This window comes from Micropterus salmoides, unplaced genomic scaffold (assembly GCF_014851395.1).
Source record: "Micropterus salmoides isolate LMB-PRFRI ecotype aquatic unplaced genomic scaffold, ASM1485139v1 Ms_hic_scaffold_18, whole genome shotgun sequence".
Taxonomy (NCBI): Eukaryota; Metazoa; Chordata; class Actinopteri; order Centrarchiformes; family Centrarchidae; genus Micropterus; species Micropterus salmoides.
Genome location: NW_024040928.1, coordinates 16,590,026 through 16,607,787, shown reverse-complemented (window position 1 = coordinate 16,607,787; position 17,762 = coordinate 16,590,026). Strand labels below are relative to the sequence as shown.

Here is a 17,762-nt window from a genome sequence, read left to right as displayed (position 1 = left end):
AAGAAAAAGAAAGTGCGTATGTGTTTTTACATTAAGATCAAAGACTTAAAGCAGGCTTAATAATGTAATTCTCTTAATTAGGTCTAGTTGACATTTTAGTAGTCTGTGAATGACAGACAGATTAAAAGTTTTCCCATTAACTACCTGAACTTTTATTTTAACACTCACATTCAGCAATTAGGAAACTCTCAACTCCACTATCCTCCCCTTCCTCTTTTTAAAGTAACTCTTCCCATTCATCCTCCAGGGGAAACAGCACATGTGATTAAATCTCTGCCCTGGCAATTAATTCATGACTTCATAAATATACAAATGTGCTATCAAACTGGAACTAGATCATCCGGGGAGTCAGGAGAGCTCTCAGTCTTTTCACTGTTGTATACTACCCTATAAATTATCCAGCTGTTGGCACACTGCGCTTCTCGAAATAATGCCACACATCATCAAGTCTCACTAAATCATCACAATACACAAGTTTCATTATTAAGCATACGGCATCAAAGGAATAGCATGCTGCTGATTTTACTTGCTTTATAAAACTGACTTAAATGATTCATTAAATGCATTTGGGAAGTTGAGGGTAAAAGTTTCAAGGTTTAGGGTTTTAGTTGAATTAATCCCTTTGTTATTTTGCAATACTCACCTATCCTCTCATGTCAGTTACTTTACTTCCTGCTTTTGTGTGTTTTCTGCCAGTTTTAATTGTCTGCCCAGCCCTGATTAGTTTCACCTGTGTCCAGTTATCCTTCCCTCACTAGTGTATGGTCTGTTCCTTCATCAAATTGTGCTTTGATGTTAACTAGCATTTAATCATGGTACTGCACCTGCTCTGCATCTCTCTCTGCATTTGGATCCTATTCCTTGCGTTCCCCGGTACCCTGCTAGCATATTTGTGACGGTATGAACTGGCCAATAATGGACCCAGCAGACAGATATTTTTCTGAGGACTTACATGAGGTGACATATATCCTCATGTATCTTCGTTATGACTAAAATATGCCTCCTTTAAAAAGGACAAGGACACGGTGTCATTGGCATGCAGGGAAGTGTCCTCAAAGCCTTTGCTGAGGAACTCGTTACTTGTGGGGGTCATGGAATTCCTTGCCATGCCGGTTTCCCAGCTAGCTTCCAGCATGCTAGTCTCCAGTATTCACCTTGGCCTTCTAATATCAAGCATACTAGCCTCCAGCATGCTAGCCACCAGCATGCTAGCCACCAGCATGCTAGCTTTCAGTCTACACCTCAACCAGCTAAGATCCAGCCCGCTAGTTTCCCAGTCTGCTAGCAACCAGCCTACAGCTCTGCCTGCACTCCAGTCTAGGCTCCAGTTTGTGAGTCTGCAGCCTACCTGTCCTGATTTGGCTAGCCAGCCGTCAATCGGCCTTAAATCCATTGCTAAACCTAACAGGTCTGGTACCGACTTGTCAATCACAATGTGGCAAAGCCCTAAAGCATAACCTGCTTTATCACCTGAAACAGGGCGATGATTTACGAAATGAAAATCATGCTGCAATTGAGACCATAAACTAATTAGAAAAGTATTTACTAAGGTAATAAATCAAGTAAGGTCCCCTGCTGGCCATTAGAAAGAATGCAGGTTTACCACACTTCCGCATTAGCTTTGCTTTTCAGACCTGGACATTCCCACTTTGTTCCAACCCTTTCCCCTATGTTTCCTAATGTTTTTGATACAATACGATACATTCAGAGTTCACACATTGGAGGTCTGACTCATGGTATGTCAACAGAGGGTCATGTTATTTACCAGTAAGTAAATAAAATTTGTTTCTTTTGATGTTGTTGAACTATTAAATGAGTGTTTGAGTCTTTACCAAGACCAGAAGAACATCAGCATCTGTGGTTTGTTCAAATGCTTGAAAAATACACTTTTTCATGACGGACGTCCTCTGAGGGAAGAGGACGGGGTGCATGGTTGGGCAAATATTTTTGTACTATCTTGCACTATACACAGATCCTGTCGTGCCACGTATAGCCTCTCAGGTTTATCAGAACAAGGGCTCCTGGTTGTGTGTGTTAAAAGTTCAAGACTTGAGAGTTTTTACTGTCCTGGGGCCTGTTTCACAAAACAGATTTATAAAAACTGATTACAAAATGGTTGAAGTTTCATGTACCGCAAGTTATGGTAATTTGCAATTTGCAGGTACGTTTGAAAGTCTTAGACAAAATGGCCTTATGTTGCACATTTTGATAAAATGGGCAGCTGGATCCCAGGTTAAAGAACAGAAGAATAGCTTTTGCATTGAATTGGTGGATTAACTATAAGTACTCAAAGACATAGTACAGTATTTCCAATTGTGATACTTCTCATTATTTTGGAAGTAACTGGTATTGATTATGTATCTCAGCCTTCTTAAATTAAGTAATAAATTATTTTTAAATCGTAATCATATAAGGTATACTCTGTTATACATCAAAGATCTACTATTACTGACTTTAGTGCAACAACTGCAAAAGTAATAACACACTTGAACAGCCTTGACTCCTTAATCTGCTTAAACAGGTGTTCCTCTGGTAGATTTGACTCACATTATGTAATAATGGACCTTCCGATATGCAGCGTGAAGCCGTGGAACATTGAGGTGACATTAAATCAGATTTTGTCCCATTAGGCATCCCTCTGATGGCCCAAGAGTGTTGATGAGCTGTTTGGAGTTCTGCCAGATAGCGCAATCCTGAGAGAGGAGAGCGAGAAGAGAGAATGTCAGTTTACTTCATCACAAACTCCACTGTGAGAAACAGTCAAGCATGTCTTCATGCCTTGTACATTATTCATGTAAAGCGTTGAACAGCACTTCTTCCCTCTCTCTCTCTCTTTATCTAAAACCCAATCTGTTTTACGCTCTTTTGTTAGAACAAATATGTTAAACACTGAATTGTATTGAATAGACCATATTAAATGCAGTTACCCTGTCAGGTAAGAAGTGTTTATGATAAACACTTGGAAGATGCACGCACACAAATCTATAGGGTGGTGTGTATGTGTGTGTCTTTGTGTCTCTATCTGCACTACATGAACTGAAAGAGAGAGGGAGAGACAGAGGCAGTATTCACATGGAGTGAATGAAGGCAGTGTGACTGGGATTAGTGAACTTCTGACTCTTAACTCAATTAGGAGTGTGCAAAGAATGACTTAGTTAAATTGTTCTTTTAAAATACACAGCAGAAATACAACAAACAAAGCAGATATCCTTACATAAAGAAAAAGACAGCTATGTTGTGATCTACTGTAATTTACCACATTGTCTTAATTTCATCCTCTCACCATTACCCAACACTGTTCTTGTCTTTAACAACATATGTTACAGACAGTAGGAATATTTCTGTATAATTTAGTGGATCTTAGCCTGACTTACTTAACACCATTAATCACCAATCAGTTAAAAAAAGTTCGTCAAATTTTTTACAAACATTATTTTTTACAAACATTAACATTATTTAGCCATGCACGCCTTTGTACCACACTTGTCTGCTGTGTTACAATGCTTTAATAAAAGCCCTACAAATCTACATATTGATATAAAATCTGTCATGTCTCCTAAACACTTGTACAAAGGATGTATTTTCATAGACGCTTCTCACTGGCCAGAACATATCCAGATGGCTCTGAATGTGGACTATCCAGGAAAAAGTATTTTTCCAGGATGCATTTGCATGTGTTGCAGAAGGCAGTGCTGTACTGCAGGTGACTCTCAAGCGTCAGCTTCCTACAGTATGTACATAAATACACAGTCTGTGGAAACATTGAATTAGCTTGTTTTTCTGATTCCTTTATAAATATGATTGAAATTAAATTAATTCTGGCTGGTGATATAATGTATTTTTCTCATTATCAGCAAATTCCATGACAACACCAATACTAATGATGAATTGATCCTACTATCAAGTATTTCCTGTGTAGCCAAAGCCTGATATAGCTTATTCCTCTGTGCTGTAGACCTCCATTGTTGACCAGAAGCTATTATAAACAACAATTACCATTAAAATGGACACTGGTTTATTTGGAGTCAGTCCCTCAAACATCATTCTTTTGCTGTAAATAATTTATCCATGGCTGAAAATAGTACACAAAAAGTAGCTGTTTGCTTTTGTTTGAGTAACATTTGCTTAGAACTACAGTGCCCAGCTGTTTTATGAAATAATCCTTTTTTACATTTATGGCCTATTTTCAGAGATTTACATCTTCAGTAGGAACCAATGGGTTTTATGCAGTGTCACAAACAAGGTAGGGAAGTCAGAAATTATGGAGGGATGGAGTATTGCACTATAAGCATATATGCATTGTTGGTTTTGGTATTGTCATGGGATTTGTTACCAGTAAGAAAAATATAACACAATGCCAGTCTTCCACGCAGGCTCAATCACAGTGGTTTTATAGTTTCCTCCTTACATTTTCACAGATTTGCTTGACTGTCTCCTTTTTCTTGACTGACGGTAATTGTGGACATAAAGGTCAGAAATTTTGACCTACACGCACACGCAAGCACACACACACACACACGTCCTTATCTATCACCCAGAACATCCCATGTGTGCGAGGTAATTGGTTCCATGGTGAGTCAGACCTAATTGGTGTGTAGCTGTCAATAGCACAGGTATTTCAAGGTAGTAGCCCGGAGCCCATATTAAAGATAGAGAGGCACAGAGTGAAATACAGCTGCGAACCCACACTGGCTCAGATTTAGAGAAAGAGCTGAGCTCAGAACGCTGCTGTTTATCTGTTAATGTGTTTTTCAGTGTCCCCTTCACTACTGTTTTCCATTTCTCTTAGAGCCCACTGGCCAGCTGTGTGTCCAAATGAGCTTGGTATGGTAGAAATCCTTGCACAAAGGTTTATACAAGCAAACAAGCAAGCTGAGGGGACTGTGTAAAGCTTACAATTATAGTTGAAGCACTATTGTTGAGATTTCCTCTTACATTGTGGATTGCTACAGTCGACTTGAGATAAGCCTCCACCCAGTGCTGCCATGCTAATTTAAGATTGTACAAGAGTCGAAGCCGCAGTCTACTTGTAGGGGAAGCTCATTATTTGAATGAAAACAACACCTGACCTAGAGTTTTGGCTTGTGCACTGATGTTGTTCTGTCATTATGTTTGCTATTTTTTGATAGGAACTTTCCATTTGGACACAAACATACGAAACATGTGATTCAGTCCACAGCTGCTCTACTTCAGTAATTGCCTGCAGTAACTGCAAAATGGCGTTTCTGCTTTCACACTGTACATCCTCTGTAATCCAACCGCTCGTTTCAAATCACAGTTTGTACACTTTTTGTAAAGTAAGCAATCACAGCACCATTCATATGCACTTCAGTACATTGATCAGTGAACGCACTACCATGCAGTGGCGATGTTCAACTACTTCTGACTGTCTTCAGTTCATTTCCGCTGGTAGAAGCTGTTATGTTCAAAACAAGGCATATGCAAGCCCTGTACAAGGCTAAGCTCAAAAGGTGAATATTTGCAATGAAGTTATCACATCATGATAATTTCTGTGGCTTTGTTGTCTTTTTAACAAGGGCTGAGCTGACAATGGTTCTTTGGTCACCATTGAGGGGAGTTTCACTGCTAAAAGCACTGGACATTCAGTCAGTAACAATAGTGATTGAGTATAGTCAGCTCAGTTTGAAGTTTTGGCGTTAAAGCATTTGTTCGTACATGTGCTGAACGCCACTAAGAATAGACCAAAAATCATGATTGAAATAGAGAATATCTTCAAAGTAAAGCTGCATTATAGTGGAACCTGTTCTGTTTACATTGTGTGAAATGAAATTACTGTAGTGTCAATGATGCCACTCACGTGAATAGTTTTATAATTATCTGAATCTGCTATTAAGTGTAAATGATCATGTACAATAATGGAATATAAAAGACTATCAGTATCATCACTGTCTAGAAGTGCCTGTTATTCTAAATGATGTTTCATACTGACTTAAATCTTTTACTGCCCCCCCTGCAATCGTTATATTATAGCCTGTTTTTCTTTCTCTCTCCTCAGTGATGGATGGGCCGACCGTTACGAGGTTGTAGAGGGTTATGAGCAGGAAGCAGAGGGCGGAATCACCATGAAGCTGCAGTCAGAAGTGGTCAAGACCTTTGATGATTACTACCTGAAGCTGCGTCTGGACACCAACACCAGGAACCCATGGTTCGCTGAGTTCTGGCAGTACCGTTTCCAGTGCCGCCTGCCGGGCCACCCACAGGAGAACAAGAACTACAAGAAAGTCTGCACCGGTGGGTGACTACAGCGAAATGTAGATTTTTGTTGTGTATAAAAAGGAGGCGATTGTTGTAACAAATCAATGCCAACCTTTTATTTTTTTTACTCTCATATATTTCTCTCAAGCATAATCCTCTATTCTTTCATATTGCTGTCAGTGAGTGTAGGGGGTTACATTTGTGCCCAAAAATCATGAATAATAACACAAACTGTGTTTTTTTCCCTCTGTTTTCCTCCCCGAATACTCTCTCCCTTTGCTCTCAAAAGGTGATCATGGTAAATGGTGTCCTTGGCTTGTTAATAGCATTTAAATTACAATTCAAAATTGCTCACAACAAATCCAATCACAAATTTGAAAAAAAGTAATTAAATGAACACTACAATCAAAATTACGTTAAAATGAAATGCTCTGCATGCTTTTAATGAAATGATAAATAGAATCAATTAGTGGTTTGTGATGACTGTTACTATCTCAGAGCAGTACAGTCATAGTTGCATTTTCACTTTCTCTGTATCACACTTTTACATACCTCCTTTTATTCCAAAGACCTTCAAGGTGGTAAGTGCATTTTTCTAGCCACTACTATGGTGATGACTTTTATCAGAATTGCACACGCACTCTGTAAGCATTTGACTCCTCCAAGACAGTAGGACTTTGACTGATGCTTTCTTTAACACAACATTCTCTGTAATTTCTTAAAACTGCAATTTAGTCAAATGGTGAGATGTCTTTGTCCTAGCAGTCTCAGGCTCTCAGCCAGAAAGGGGATTGCACCAGTCAAACTTTCACATTGAAGCACTGGGCTTGGTTCTATTGGATGAGGAATAAAAAGACAATGGCATTTCACATTTACACAAACAGCACAGAAGGAATGGCTTACCCAGCACACAATGTTTGCTCACACCTAAAAATAAAATGGTGCTGTCTTGAGATCACACCTTTTCTTTTCTATTGTATGTGCATGTTGATGTCAAAGACAATATCAATATTTCATTATAATATAAATGCACTGTCTAAAGAGGCAAAGCTAAATGTAAATTCAATCTTAAACATTAATATTTTCATATATGGAAAAAATTACATTTTCTACTTTCATTTAAAATTTTCCATCTTCCACAACATTCAGGTTTGACTGTGGGACAGTGTCTTTAGATGGCTGACAGTGAAGTACAACTTGGTATCCACGTCTTGGGATTTTCCCAGACAATTGTTGTTCTCCACATCTGTTTCCTATTTAGCATTTAGACATCATTTTCTGATTTCTTTGTATGCTAATATATTTTGCTGCAAAAGAGGGTTCTGTTTTTCAATAAATTCTCCACGTCTGGTTAAAATTTCATCATACATTGTGGAAAACAACATCTTGTTTTTGTATTCCAACAGTGTAACTGCTCTAAACAACAGACAAACAAGAAAGATTTCTTCAATTGTGATTGGCCATTGATGCCCTCTTTTTCCCCTCTAACAGGAAATGAGAGCCTGCATGAAAACTATGTTCAAGATAGTAAAATGGGCTTTGTCATCAATGCCATCTATGCCATGGCTCATGGCCTCCATGATATGCACAAGGAGTTGTGCCCAGAGAAGACGGGGCTTTGTGAGGCCATGGACCCTATCGATGGCAGCAAGCTGCTGGACTACCTGCTAAAGACATCTTTCAGAGGAGTCTCAGGAGAGGAGATTTATTTCGATGAAAACGGAGACACCCCAGGAAGGTAAGAGGATGAGGAGGGTGGTAAGACTGCAGAAAAAGGGAAATGGAAATAGAGATCTCATATCATCAATGTGGTTAGAACTAGGAATTTCTCCCGTCTAACACTCTCCTACTCATTAGTATGTGTGCACATGCACACACGTGTGCACCAGTCTTGGGCACGAAAGAATGTAATTAGTTTGGAGTGGAACAGATTCAGAGGATTGTCCGATATGGCAGCCACTTTCATCTCTCTTCAGTCCAACAGACAGTATTTTGACAGTCAGAAAACACAGCCGTGTCATTCCTCCGTCAACTAGGGGTCAGGGGGAGTCAGGCAATGTAAAAATGAAGCTGCAGTGTGCACTGGCATGAGCTCTTGATGTCACACTTACAGGGTTGTAAGCTGTTTAAGTGACTTTGAATAAGCAGTTTGCTAAGCTTTTGAGTCGTTATCATTAAATTACCTGTCACTCTCTCCTTCTCCCCTCCCTTCTCTTCCTTACTCTTTCTCTGTCTGTGATCTTTAACTCTCCTCTGGTCTACTCTGTCCCCCATCTAGTCTTATTTTTTCCCCCTTTCTCACTTAATGAACTTGTTCATGCTCATTATGGTCTTCCGTCAATCCCTCTGTCCATCCAGGTATGACATCATGAATCTACAGAGTGTGGGTGATGTGGCTGATGGTCGTTATGACTACATAAATGTGGGCTCCTGGCATGAGGGCATCTTAAGCATCGATGACAACAAGCTGTGGTTAAACAGTAGTGAAATGGTCCGCTCAGTCTGCAGTGAGCCCTGCTCCAAAGGACAGATCAAGGTAGGGATTCAAATCCTCCTTAGAGAAAGTTCAGCATTGGAGGAACTCCACTAGTGTTCATTTAGTCTGAAAAATCAATATTCATTAACAGTGAAGAATTTGCTGTGAAACACTTTCAAGAAGTGTTAATACAACGTTGTGTCTGTGCAGAATTAATTTAACACTGATTAAACTCTCACTGCTCAGCTGGCTAATTTAGTTTAGAGGAAACAGCCAGCCTCAGCTCTGTATAAAGGTGACAAAATACGCACACCAGCACCTCTAAAGTTTATTAACATGTTATGTGTTTCAGTTTTAACCATAGAAATAACAATTCTGTGTTTTAGGGAGTATTATGGACTACTATAATGTATTAATTTAGCTTTAGTGGTGCTGGTAGGCAGATTTTGTTACCTTCAGACACAGCCAGGCTAGCTGTTTCCCCCTGTATAAGCTTAGTTAGCTAGCTGATGTCACTGAACCCTAAACGCCAAAGTCATTAGGATACATAATGTGGGAACTATGAGTGTCTGTACAGAATTTAATGGAAATCTATCCAAACAGTTGTTAATGGTCAGATATTGTGATCCCTAGATCTAAATCGCTAGCATGGCTAAAATTAAGTGCAATCAGTTAAGACAGATATGGTATTTCCCCTGTGCACCCAAAACCTTCTCTTTTATTAATGGTAACCGCTTGGACATGCTGCACCATTCTTTCTATGAATATTCCCATTTGTTCTCTTTGGTAATCATCGAGCGCATCCCCAGCTGGCAAGTAAACTTTTGGGATCCTACTTCATCAATTAAATATTATGTGAAAGGCTTCATGATGGAGAAAATAATTTCTAAGCACATGTTTTCTTTGTCTAATTAAACATGATTGAAAATGGTTCTGTGTAAAAAAAAAAAACCCTTGCACTTTTCACAATTACTTCAGATATTTCAGGTCTAATCAGACTTTTTATATATCACACACAAAGTTTGCACAAGGTGAACAAAGAATTTCCTGTGCATTTCATGCTACCTGGCTGAGGACAAGGCCATTTCATAATAAAAAATAAACTGGTATGGAGCCCAGTTGGTTTTCAGTCTAGCTGTACACTAAGTTGCCCTGTGGGACAGTGCGTGCTTTCTCCTGGCTGTGCACGCTTCCCCCTCTATCTGCTTTGTTTCCTGCCCCACATATCACCCTGCTTTACATATCACACTGCTGGTAACAACTTCTCTGGGAGCAGAGTGTAAAAGCAACTGGCCTTGTTTTATAAACAATATGTCTGGGACTAAAGAAAAAAAAATGCACCAACATATCCTCGTCTTTGATATCCCCTTGATGCTGATTACTTATTTAGGTTGCTTTGGGGGTGATGTGCTTCTTGTTATGGTTTAATTAGTATTGTGTCTGGCTAGTAAGATATCTGTGACCCCCTCATTGTTCATGCCTGGCCTCTCTGCGTGCAGGTGATTAGGAAGGGCGAGGTGAGCTGCTGTTGGATCTGCACCACATGCAAGGACAATGAGTACGTCCAGGATGAATTTACCTGCAAGGCATGTGAGCTGGGATGGTGGCCTGATGATGACCTGGAAGGTAGGCGAGACAAAACCAGTCTGAGCCGGTCTGCTTTTGTTTTTATGAACAATGCTAATCCATACTCCCTATTCCCTACCCTATTCCCTATTTCACACATTTCACATATTTGCTCCTAGCTGTCTACCTTTTGCCTGCTCCCTTGTCAGGACATTTTTATCTTCTAACACCAATCTCACTGAAACAGCACAAACCCTTTCTCTCAGACTATTTTATGCTCTCAAAAACCGCCCTCCCTCCCATAAGCCTGTTCATACTTCACACCCTGACACCTCCTTTCACTGATGCTTTTCATCATCCAGGTCCTCTGACCCTGCTCTCTTTGCTCTCAACCTCCACACTACTCCCCTAAAAAGTGACACTGATCACTTCCCTCCTCCCTCCTCTTTGCCTTGTTGTGACCCAGTGGTTGTTTTGACAGCGATTTATAGAGTTGAGAGGAGCTCTCTGTTCCCAGGTGTAAAATCCTATTACAGCCATGAGAGGCTTGGGGATACATTTCAGTAGTCTGTAGAGGAAGAAATTCTCCCTTCACTCTCATTACATGTTCCTATCTGGAGAATAATAATAGAGAGAGTTGGTATACTATTCAAAGGGTGAGGTTGAAGTAGCCATATATACACTCACTTGCTCATTTGGGGCAGGCTTATTTTAAAAAATAAATAAAATAAAATTCATAAATTCATTATGGTGCTTGTTTCTCTGAAGTCAAATGTGCATTTGCCCAGAGAAGATGTACAGCTGAAGAGTGAGCTTTGTTTTTGAATTATTCAAAGGTCTTCCCAAAGCTTAGATATAGGTTTTAGAGAAATAAGGGATTTGAGGATTGTGTATGAACAGGTGCAGTTAAGTGCATTTCATCTTTGCCACCCTTGTCCGTATGCATGCAGTGTGGCTGATGCCTCGGTAAGCTAAGCTGGGTGGGTGGTCAAAAGAAAACCAGCAAAAGTTCACTGCAGTGCGCTTCAGACACTTTCCCCTCAAGTGTAGCTCGATGTGCTTTTGCACAAGTGCTTTTACATAATACCTCAGTGTAACAACTGCCTCACACCTTCATATTCACATTAGTACCTTTCCCATTTTATGTTGAAAATATCCAAGCCTCCTGCGGCGACAAGTTAGGTTATTTTAAAATTTCAGATTTCTCATAGTTTGACATGTTGGGAGTTAGCGACGCACACCAGAAGTGGGTTTCTCCGCGCATAGCCGTGCTTGTGATTGCAGTGACTATAATGCTATTAGCAGCAGCATGTAATTTATGGAGGGTTAAGCTGGGAAAGTCTAGAGACGTCAGTTTTTTACCCATTAAGCTCTACAAACTACCTCTGTGCGCTGGATGACAAGTATGCAACTAGTGCATCATGACAGGGTTGACATACATACCCACGTGTCTGCACATACACACTTGGCATAACATGAAAATGAGAGAGAAATCTGACAGAACTGGAGCTTTGGGGTGTGTATGATGACACATGCAAATGAGTTCCTGAGCACATTTAGGCCATCTTGGAAGACTCTGATCACTGCTACACATCTGACTTCCCTTGTGCTCTCCCCTCTCCCATATCTCTACTGTCAGCTCACTGGTTCTTTTCATCTGTTTTAATGTACCTTTTATTCACAAAAATGTTCTACCAACAAAAGAATAACCAGACATCCCCTCTTCTCTTTCCAGGCTGCCAGCCCCTGCCTCTGAAGTATCTTGACTGGGCAGATGTGGAATCCATAGTGGCAGTGGTTTTCTCCTGCGTGGGCATCCTGATCACCTCCTTTGTCACCTTTGTGTTCATCCAGTATCGTGATACGCCTGTGGTTAAGTCTTCCAGCAGAGAACTCTGTTATATCATCTTGGCAGGCATCTTCCTGGGCTACATCTGTCCATTCACCTTAATCGCCCATCCAACAGTGGCCTCCTGCTACTTGCAGCGCCTCCTGGTGGGCCTTTCATCTGCCATGTGCTACTCTGCTCTGGTGACCAAAACCAACCGCATTGCCCGCATTCTGGCAGGCAGCAAGAAGAAGATCTGCACCAGGAAGCCCCGTTTCATGAGTGCCTGGGCCCAGGTGATCATCGCCTTTATGCTTATCAGTGTGCAGCTCACTCTGGAGATCACACTCATCATTCTAGAGCCTCCTGAGCCCATCAAATCCTACCCGAGCATACGTGAGGTCTACCTCATCTGTAATACCAGCAACTTAGGCATGGTGGCACCACTGGGATACAACGGCCTGCTAATCATGAGCTGCACCTACTATGCCTTCAAGACAAGAAACGTACCAGCCAATTTCAATGAGGCTAAATATATTGCCTTTACAATGTACACTACCTGCATCATCTGGTTGGCATTTGTGCCCATCTATTTTGGCTCAAACTACAAGATCATAACCACATCCTTCTCTGTCAGCCTGAGTGTAACAGTGGCACTGGGGTGCATGTTCACGCCTAAGATGTACATTATAATCGCGAAACCAGAGAGGAACGTCCGAAGCGCCTTCACCACATCTGATGTGGTGCGAATGCACGTTGGAGATGGGAAGTCGGCTCAATGCGGGAGCAACAGCTTCTTCAATATGTTACGCCGGAAGAAGGCTGTATCTGGCAATGCCAAGTGAGTCACCTTTTATTTTGTTCATCTTGATATTCTATGTTGTTTCCTGGGGTGACTGGCTTGAGACAAAATCATAAGATGCCTAAACACTCAAATGGTAAAATGAGTCGTCCAAAGATGATCTTTTCACCTATTTGCAAGTACCATGCGGGTGCTTATTTTTGTAATACCACAAGAATATTTGAGTGTTTAGACATGATGTTAATGGTTAACATTCCAGTACCCCAATCTAAAAAAACTGATTAACTGATTTAGAAACAGTAAGCAGTGTACACCAATTTATACTGTATGGCACATCCCCCTCCCCCTGAGAATGAAAAATTAGCTAAATTAAGCAAAATTTAATAGAAAACTCAAGACGGCACATTTTGCTGCCATTGATTTAAATCTAACAGGCCATGCTAATATGTCAGTGGTTATTAAAGTATAGATTTCTCACTAGATACAAGACATGCATATAACTTTTTTGAGATCCACAGCAGTGACACATGGACAGGTGTCTAAAGTAAGGAGTGGGGCAAAGTATGCGAGTGATCCCAAAATGTTTACGTGTTGTCTCTTACCCTTGTCATGCAGCCTTTCTAATCTTCTAACCCTTTAACCTTCTAAACTGAGCAGCGTACTGTCTGCAACGTGTCGAGGCTGGCAAATGTTTTAGCATGGGCGTCGTTCAACTCCTTTTCCTGGAGAGCTGCACTGTCAACTCTTAGTTTATGTTTGTTGAGTTGCTTTTGTGTTCAACAACAAAGCCTATCTAGCAGGTTAAAGTAGCTGATGAATTAAAAATGTGTGATCCTGTCACTCCTGAGCTGGCAATGGCAAAACATGTATTTGACACTGCAGCCCTCCAAGAAGGAGATCTGCCGCCCTGCTGCTTTTGGTTTATCCTGAATTAACCTCATATTTAACTTTCCTCAGCATGAACGCCCTCCCCTCCCCACCTCTCTAACTAATCACATTAGAGCCAGTCCTAGCTCATTCTGCACTAAACTCTGTCATCTTCAAGCCAGTTCAGGCACCAACTGACACACTTATTCCAAATGCATGCGTCCCATTTCAAATATATAAGCAAGTAGTCAAGACAGGAGGAAATGAGCTGGTTGGCTCAATGTTTGGAGCAACTTGAAGATCATAATGCTGTCTGCAGCACATTATGAATCACTATGTTTGTGAAGTGCCACAGTTGAAAAATGTAATTCTCTTTAGAGCTCATGAGTGAACCCCTTAGTAAAGCTGTCATGTCATGTGGTTAAGAAGTATTTTAACATGCATCAGAAATGTTGAAATGCTGCTGCTCTGTTGTGTTATGTTGCTGCTATGTTGTTTTTTCTGCAACCACCTCCCGGTTTCCTGTGATAGTAACTTGGGTCTTTATCTCGTTCATAGTTCTAATGGCAAGTCTGTGTCATGGTCTGAATCAGGTGCAAGACACCCTCCGAGGGGGGGGAATGTGTGGCACAGACTGTCTGTGCATGTGAGGAAACAGGAAGCCGGCTTGAATCAGACGGCGGTCATCAGGCCCCTAACTAACACCCCCGACCCCCACAGTTGTGAGCCGTCTACCTGCGACCTTGGCACAGACCCCCATCTCCCCCAAGATCCACGCAGCACTAAGCCTCTTTACAACCTGGTGGAGGAGGACGATGAGGGCGATGCGCAGCGCCCCCTCTGGACTCCAACTTGCTCTGGACAGATGCAAGGGCTGGAGTCTGATTTAGATAAGCCGGCTTCTTATTTGCCCTCTCACTTGAAGGGCTGCACTGCGGAGCGCTTGCAGGGAGCTGTGGTGGACACACACAGCTCCCATGTCCCTGCACTGAGTGACTATACTGCCAGAGAGGCAATCCCTACCAACGAGCCTTTGAGCTTGACCCCCTCTCAGCTTCCTTCAGCCCCACAACTTGGGTCGTTTGAAGAGGAGGGGCCGGAGGACGAGGAACTGGACCTCTTGCACAGCTACATTTATGATGCCAAGGAGGATGGGGAGGGGGAGGACGGGGAAGAGGAGGACGGGGACAGCGAGGATGTAACTCAGAACAAGCCAATTCTGGAGGAATCCCTAGCTCTGTCGCCGCCCTCCCCCTTCAGAGACTCTGTGTGTTCGGGGGAGTCTGTCAGCAGCTCCCCTGTCATGGAGCTGATGCTCGGTAGCCATCTGAGCTCAGTCTACACCTCAAATAATTTCCAAGACTTCGCACACAGCTCCTCAACACTGTGAGAGCAAAACAGGCGCTAACGCAGTTGCTGTCAACACACTTGTGCATCACACAGACATGCACTTCCACATACAGGTTCATGCACATGCAAACACACACACACACACACACACACACAAACATGTACAGAAACATACTGTATAACACCATTATTTGATTATCATTTCAAGGTTATAACATGTCTTTTTCATTGTCATTCGCTTGCTTGTATTTATTACTCTGCTTTTATCAATAAGGGGTTAATCAAAGCTATAAGTAGAAAAAAAGCAGGAATCATCCATGAGTGCTTACATTTCTGAAGGGCTGTCAGCGCACAAAGCCTATCTGTATAATGTAAAACCGGGAACAGTGCCAAAACTAGTCAGCTCTCATGCCAAATTTTGATGAATTAAGGCAACACTGAGAGTAAAAAAAAGGATGTAGCTGTGGTTTCTTATAGTGGCAGTGCAATTAAGTGGATTACAAGAAAAACACAATTCTATGTGCAGACTGTAAGACTCAACCAGAGACCAAACTGGCTTTAGGGACTTCAATAGCTCAAGTGCATTTCATGCCAGATTTGATTAGCTCAGCTCCTCTCTGCTGCACATGAACAGACCTGCACATGTGTGCAGCAGTCGCAGCTGCATCGAAAAAACAATCTGCTTTATCGCCTTTTTTTCATGAATGAATTTAAACTCAGCTTCCTCTCATCCAATCATCATAACTTAACAAGAAAAGTGCAGTATGTTGGTTGAATATTACTTTTATGTGTTGCGAAGTGTGCTCAACATCACAAAATTATTATAAAAAAACTGAGAATCTGAAGACTTACCAGCTGTATGATATATGATATGGATATAATGTGCCAATCCAAGTTGTTATCAATCTACATCCCTGCTTTTGATTTTTACGATGTAGCTGATACAGGTTTGCTTGATTGTAGAAGATGGCAATGTTGTTTATTCCGTTTGCACTCAAACATAACCCTGAGAACAAGTTTAACAAGCATGGGGTGCCATAAAAGAACTACTTTTGCGTTCCATGCCGTGTTGATATTTCTCATGTTCTGAGTTTGCTGTGTCATTGTAATGGAAAAGCACAGTACTTGTACAACTTCTCAAAGTTTGTAATACTGTTAAGCCATCTCTTGTTATTTCACACAGGTGGTATGTTTGTAATACTGATAAATGTTTCTATATTTAGAATGTCTACAGAAAAAAAGAAGAGTTTATACATTTTGAAGCTGTCCTCACATACTTGTCACTGAGCAGTGTGTTTGGTTTTTGGGTAACTTTTAAGCTAACTTGAGTCGACTGTATCCTCTTGAAAATATTCAGTTGTAAAAGTAACTAATGATTAGTTGCTTCTTGTAATGAGATTATACATGTTTCAATTTTGCTTAAATCTTGCATTATAAACTTAAGTAGTTTACTTTAGATTAATTTTCTTAGTTCTTTATCTATAACAATGCAAATTATTTCAAGCCTATACAGTACATAGTGCAATTGTATTGTATTTCCAAATGTTTTAGTCTATTATAGTGTAAGTTGTTAAATGATTTTAACTAATGTAAAATATAAAAGGGTGCCACCTGTTTAACACTGTCAAATCTAGAATGAAATAGGCCTTTATGTTTTGGGCAAGCGGAACAATGCTGTAAAATAAAAACTATTTATATTAAGAAGACTGCTTACTTCCTACAACAGCTTGAAAAACAGGGTTGTCATTATGTTTGGCTGCAAAAATCCTAACCTGCCAATCAATATTATTGTAGGCCAGTGTTTCCAAAATAGAGTTTGGGGGCAATCAGTGATCCTTAAGAGGTTTTCAAGCCAAGTTCCCCTCTTCTTGAAAATGTATTGGTACTTAGATGTTTGAGCTTCTCTGTGCAGAATGATGCACGTGCTGAGTTTGACACTAAAAGGCCCTTTTTGTGGGTTCTTTAGCTGAAAGGGGAATGTTTTTCTGAGCTTGTCTTAAAACTCTGTTTTTTGGTACTACCACTATGATTTTGTGACATCTCAGCTTTGGAGCCAATCCCGGCCCAATATTCAACATAAAAATCCCATTGGTTGATGCTTACTTGATGGTTATGATGACACTATAACATAAAAAGGATTGGGAGCTTGGGTTTGAATGCGGAATTGCAGAAAAAGAAATGCATGACACTGAACAAATTACACTTTTGAACAGAGCAGAAATATTTTTGTATAATATATCATACAAATTAAGTTTAAATATAGGACTACAGTAACTATGTGTCTGCATAGAGCTGTAATATATTTATTTTATTTCAGTAGTAGAGTGTTATTTTCGTTTTAAAACTAGGATATTTATTCTAGACATTTTCCACCATCATCATCACTATTTAACATATTAATATTTCAATGTATTGCAGACGAACATCTTGCATATTTTTTTATCTTGCAACAAATAAGAATGTAACTTGTCCAGTGACCAGCAGAAGTGGTAGCCTACTAAATGAAGTTTGGGAGCCGAAAGAGCAGACTCTCTGAAAGGCACGGACGAAGCCGCCCCACTGATTTGAAAGGAGAGCAGTGAAGCCAGTTTTGGACCAATAAAATACTACTACAGGGCCACTTCCTGTTGGCACCAGCGTCTACTGCGCACGATCGT

General features: G+C 40.7%; 1 protein-coding gene across 2 annotated transcripts in view; it reads left to right on the top strand.

Annotated features, from left to right (window-relative positions):
* Positions 1 to 16,789, top strand: part of grm1a (glutamate receptor, metabotropic 1a) — a 33,614-nt gene extending 16,825 nt beyond the window's left edge. The window contains exons 4-9 of one of the 2 annotated variants that reach the window (XM_038726062.1): positions 6,017 to 6,252; positions 7,708 to 7,954; positions 8,575 to 8,752; positions 10,192 to 10,318; positions 11,994 to 12,927; positions 14,314 to 16,789. In XM_038726062.1, the coding sequence (XP_038581990.1) occupies positions 6,017 to 6,252; positions 7,708 to 7,954; positions 8,575 to 8,752; positions 10,192 to 10,318; positions 11,994 to 12,927; positions 14,314 to 15,145 (2,554 nt within the window). In that variant the 3' untranslated portion in view covers positions 15,146 to 16,789. The remainder of the gene's footprint in view (positions 1 to 6,016; positions 6,253 to 7,707; positions 7,955 to 8,574; positions 8,753 to 10,191; positions 10,319 to 11,993; positions 12,928 to 14,313) is intronic. The other variant, XM_038726063.1, reaches the window with a different exon arrangement.
* The last annotated feature ends 973 nt before the right edge of the window (positions 16,790 to 17,762 follow it).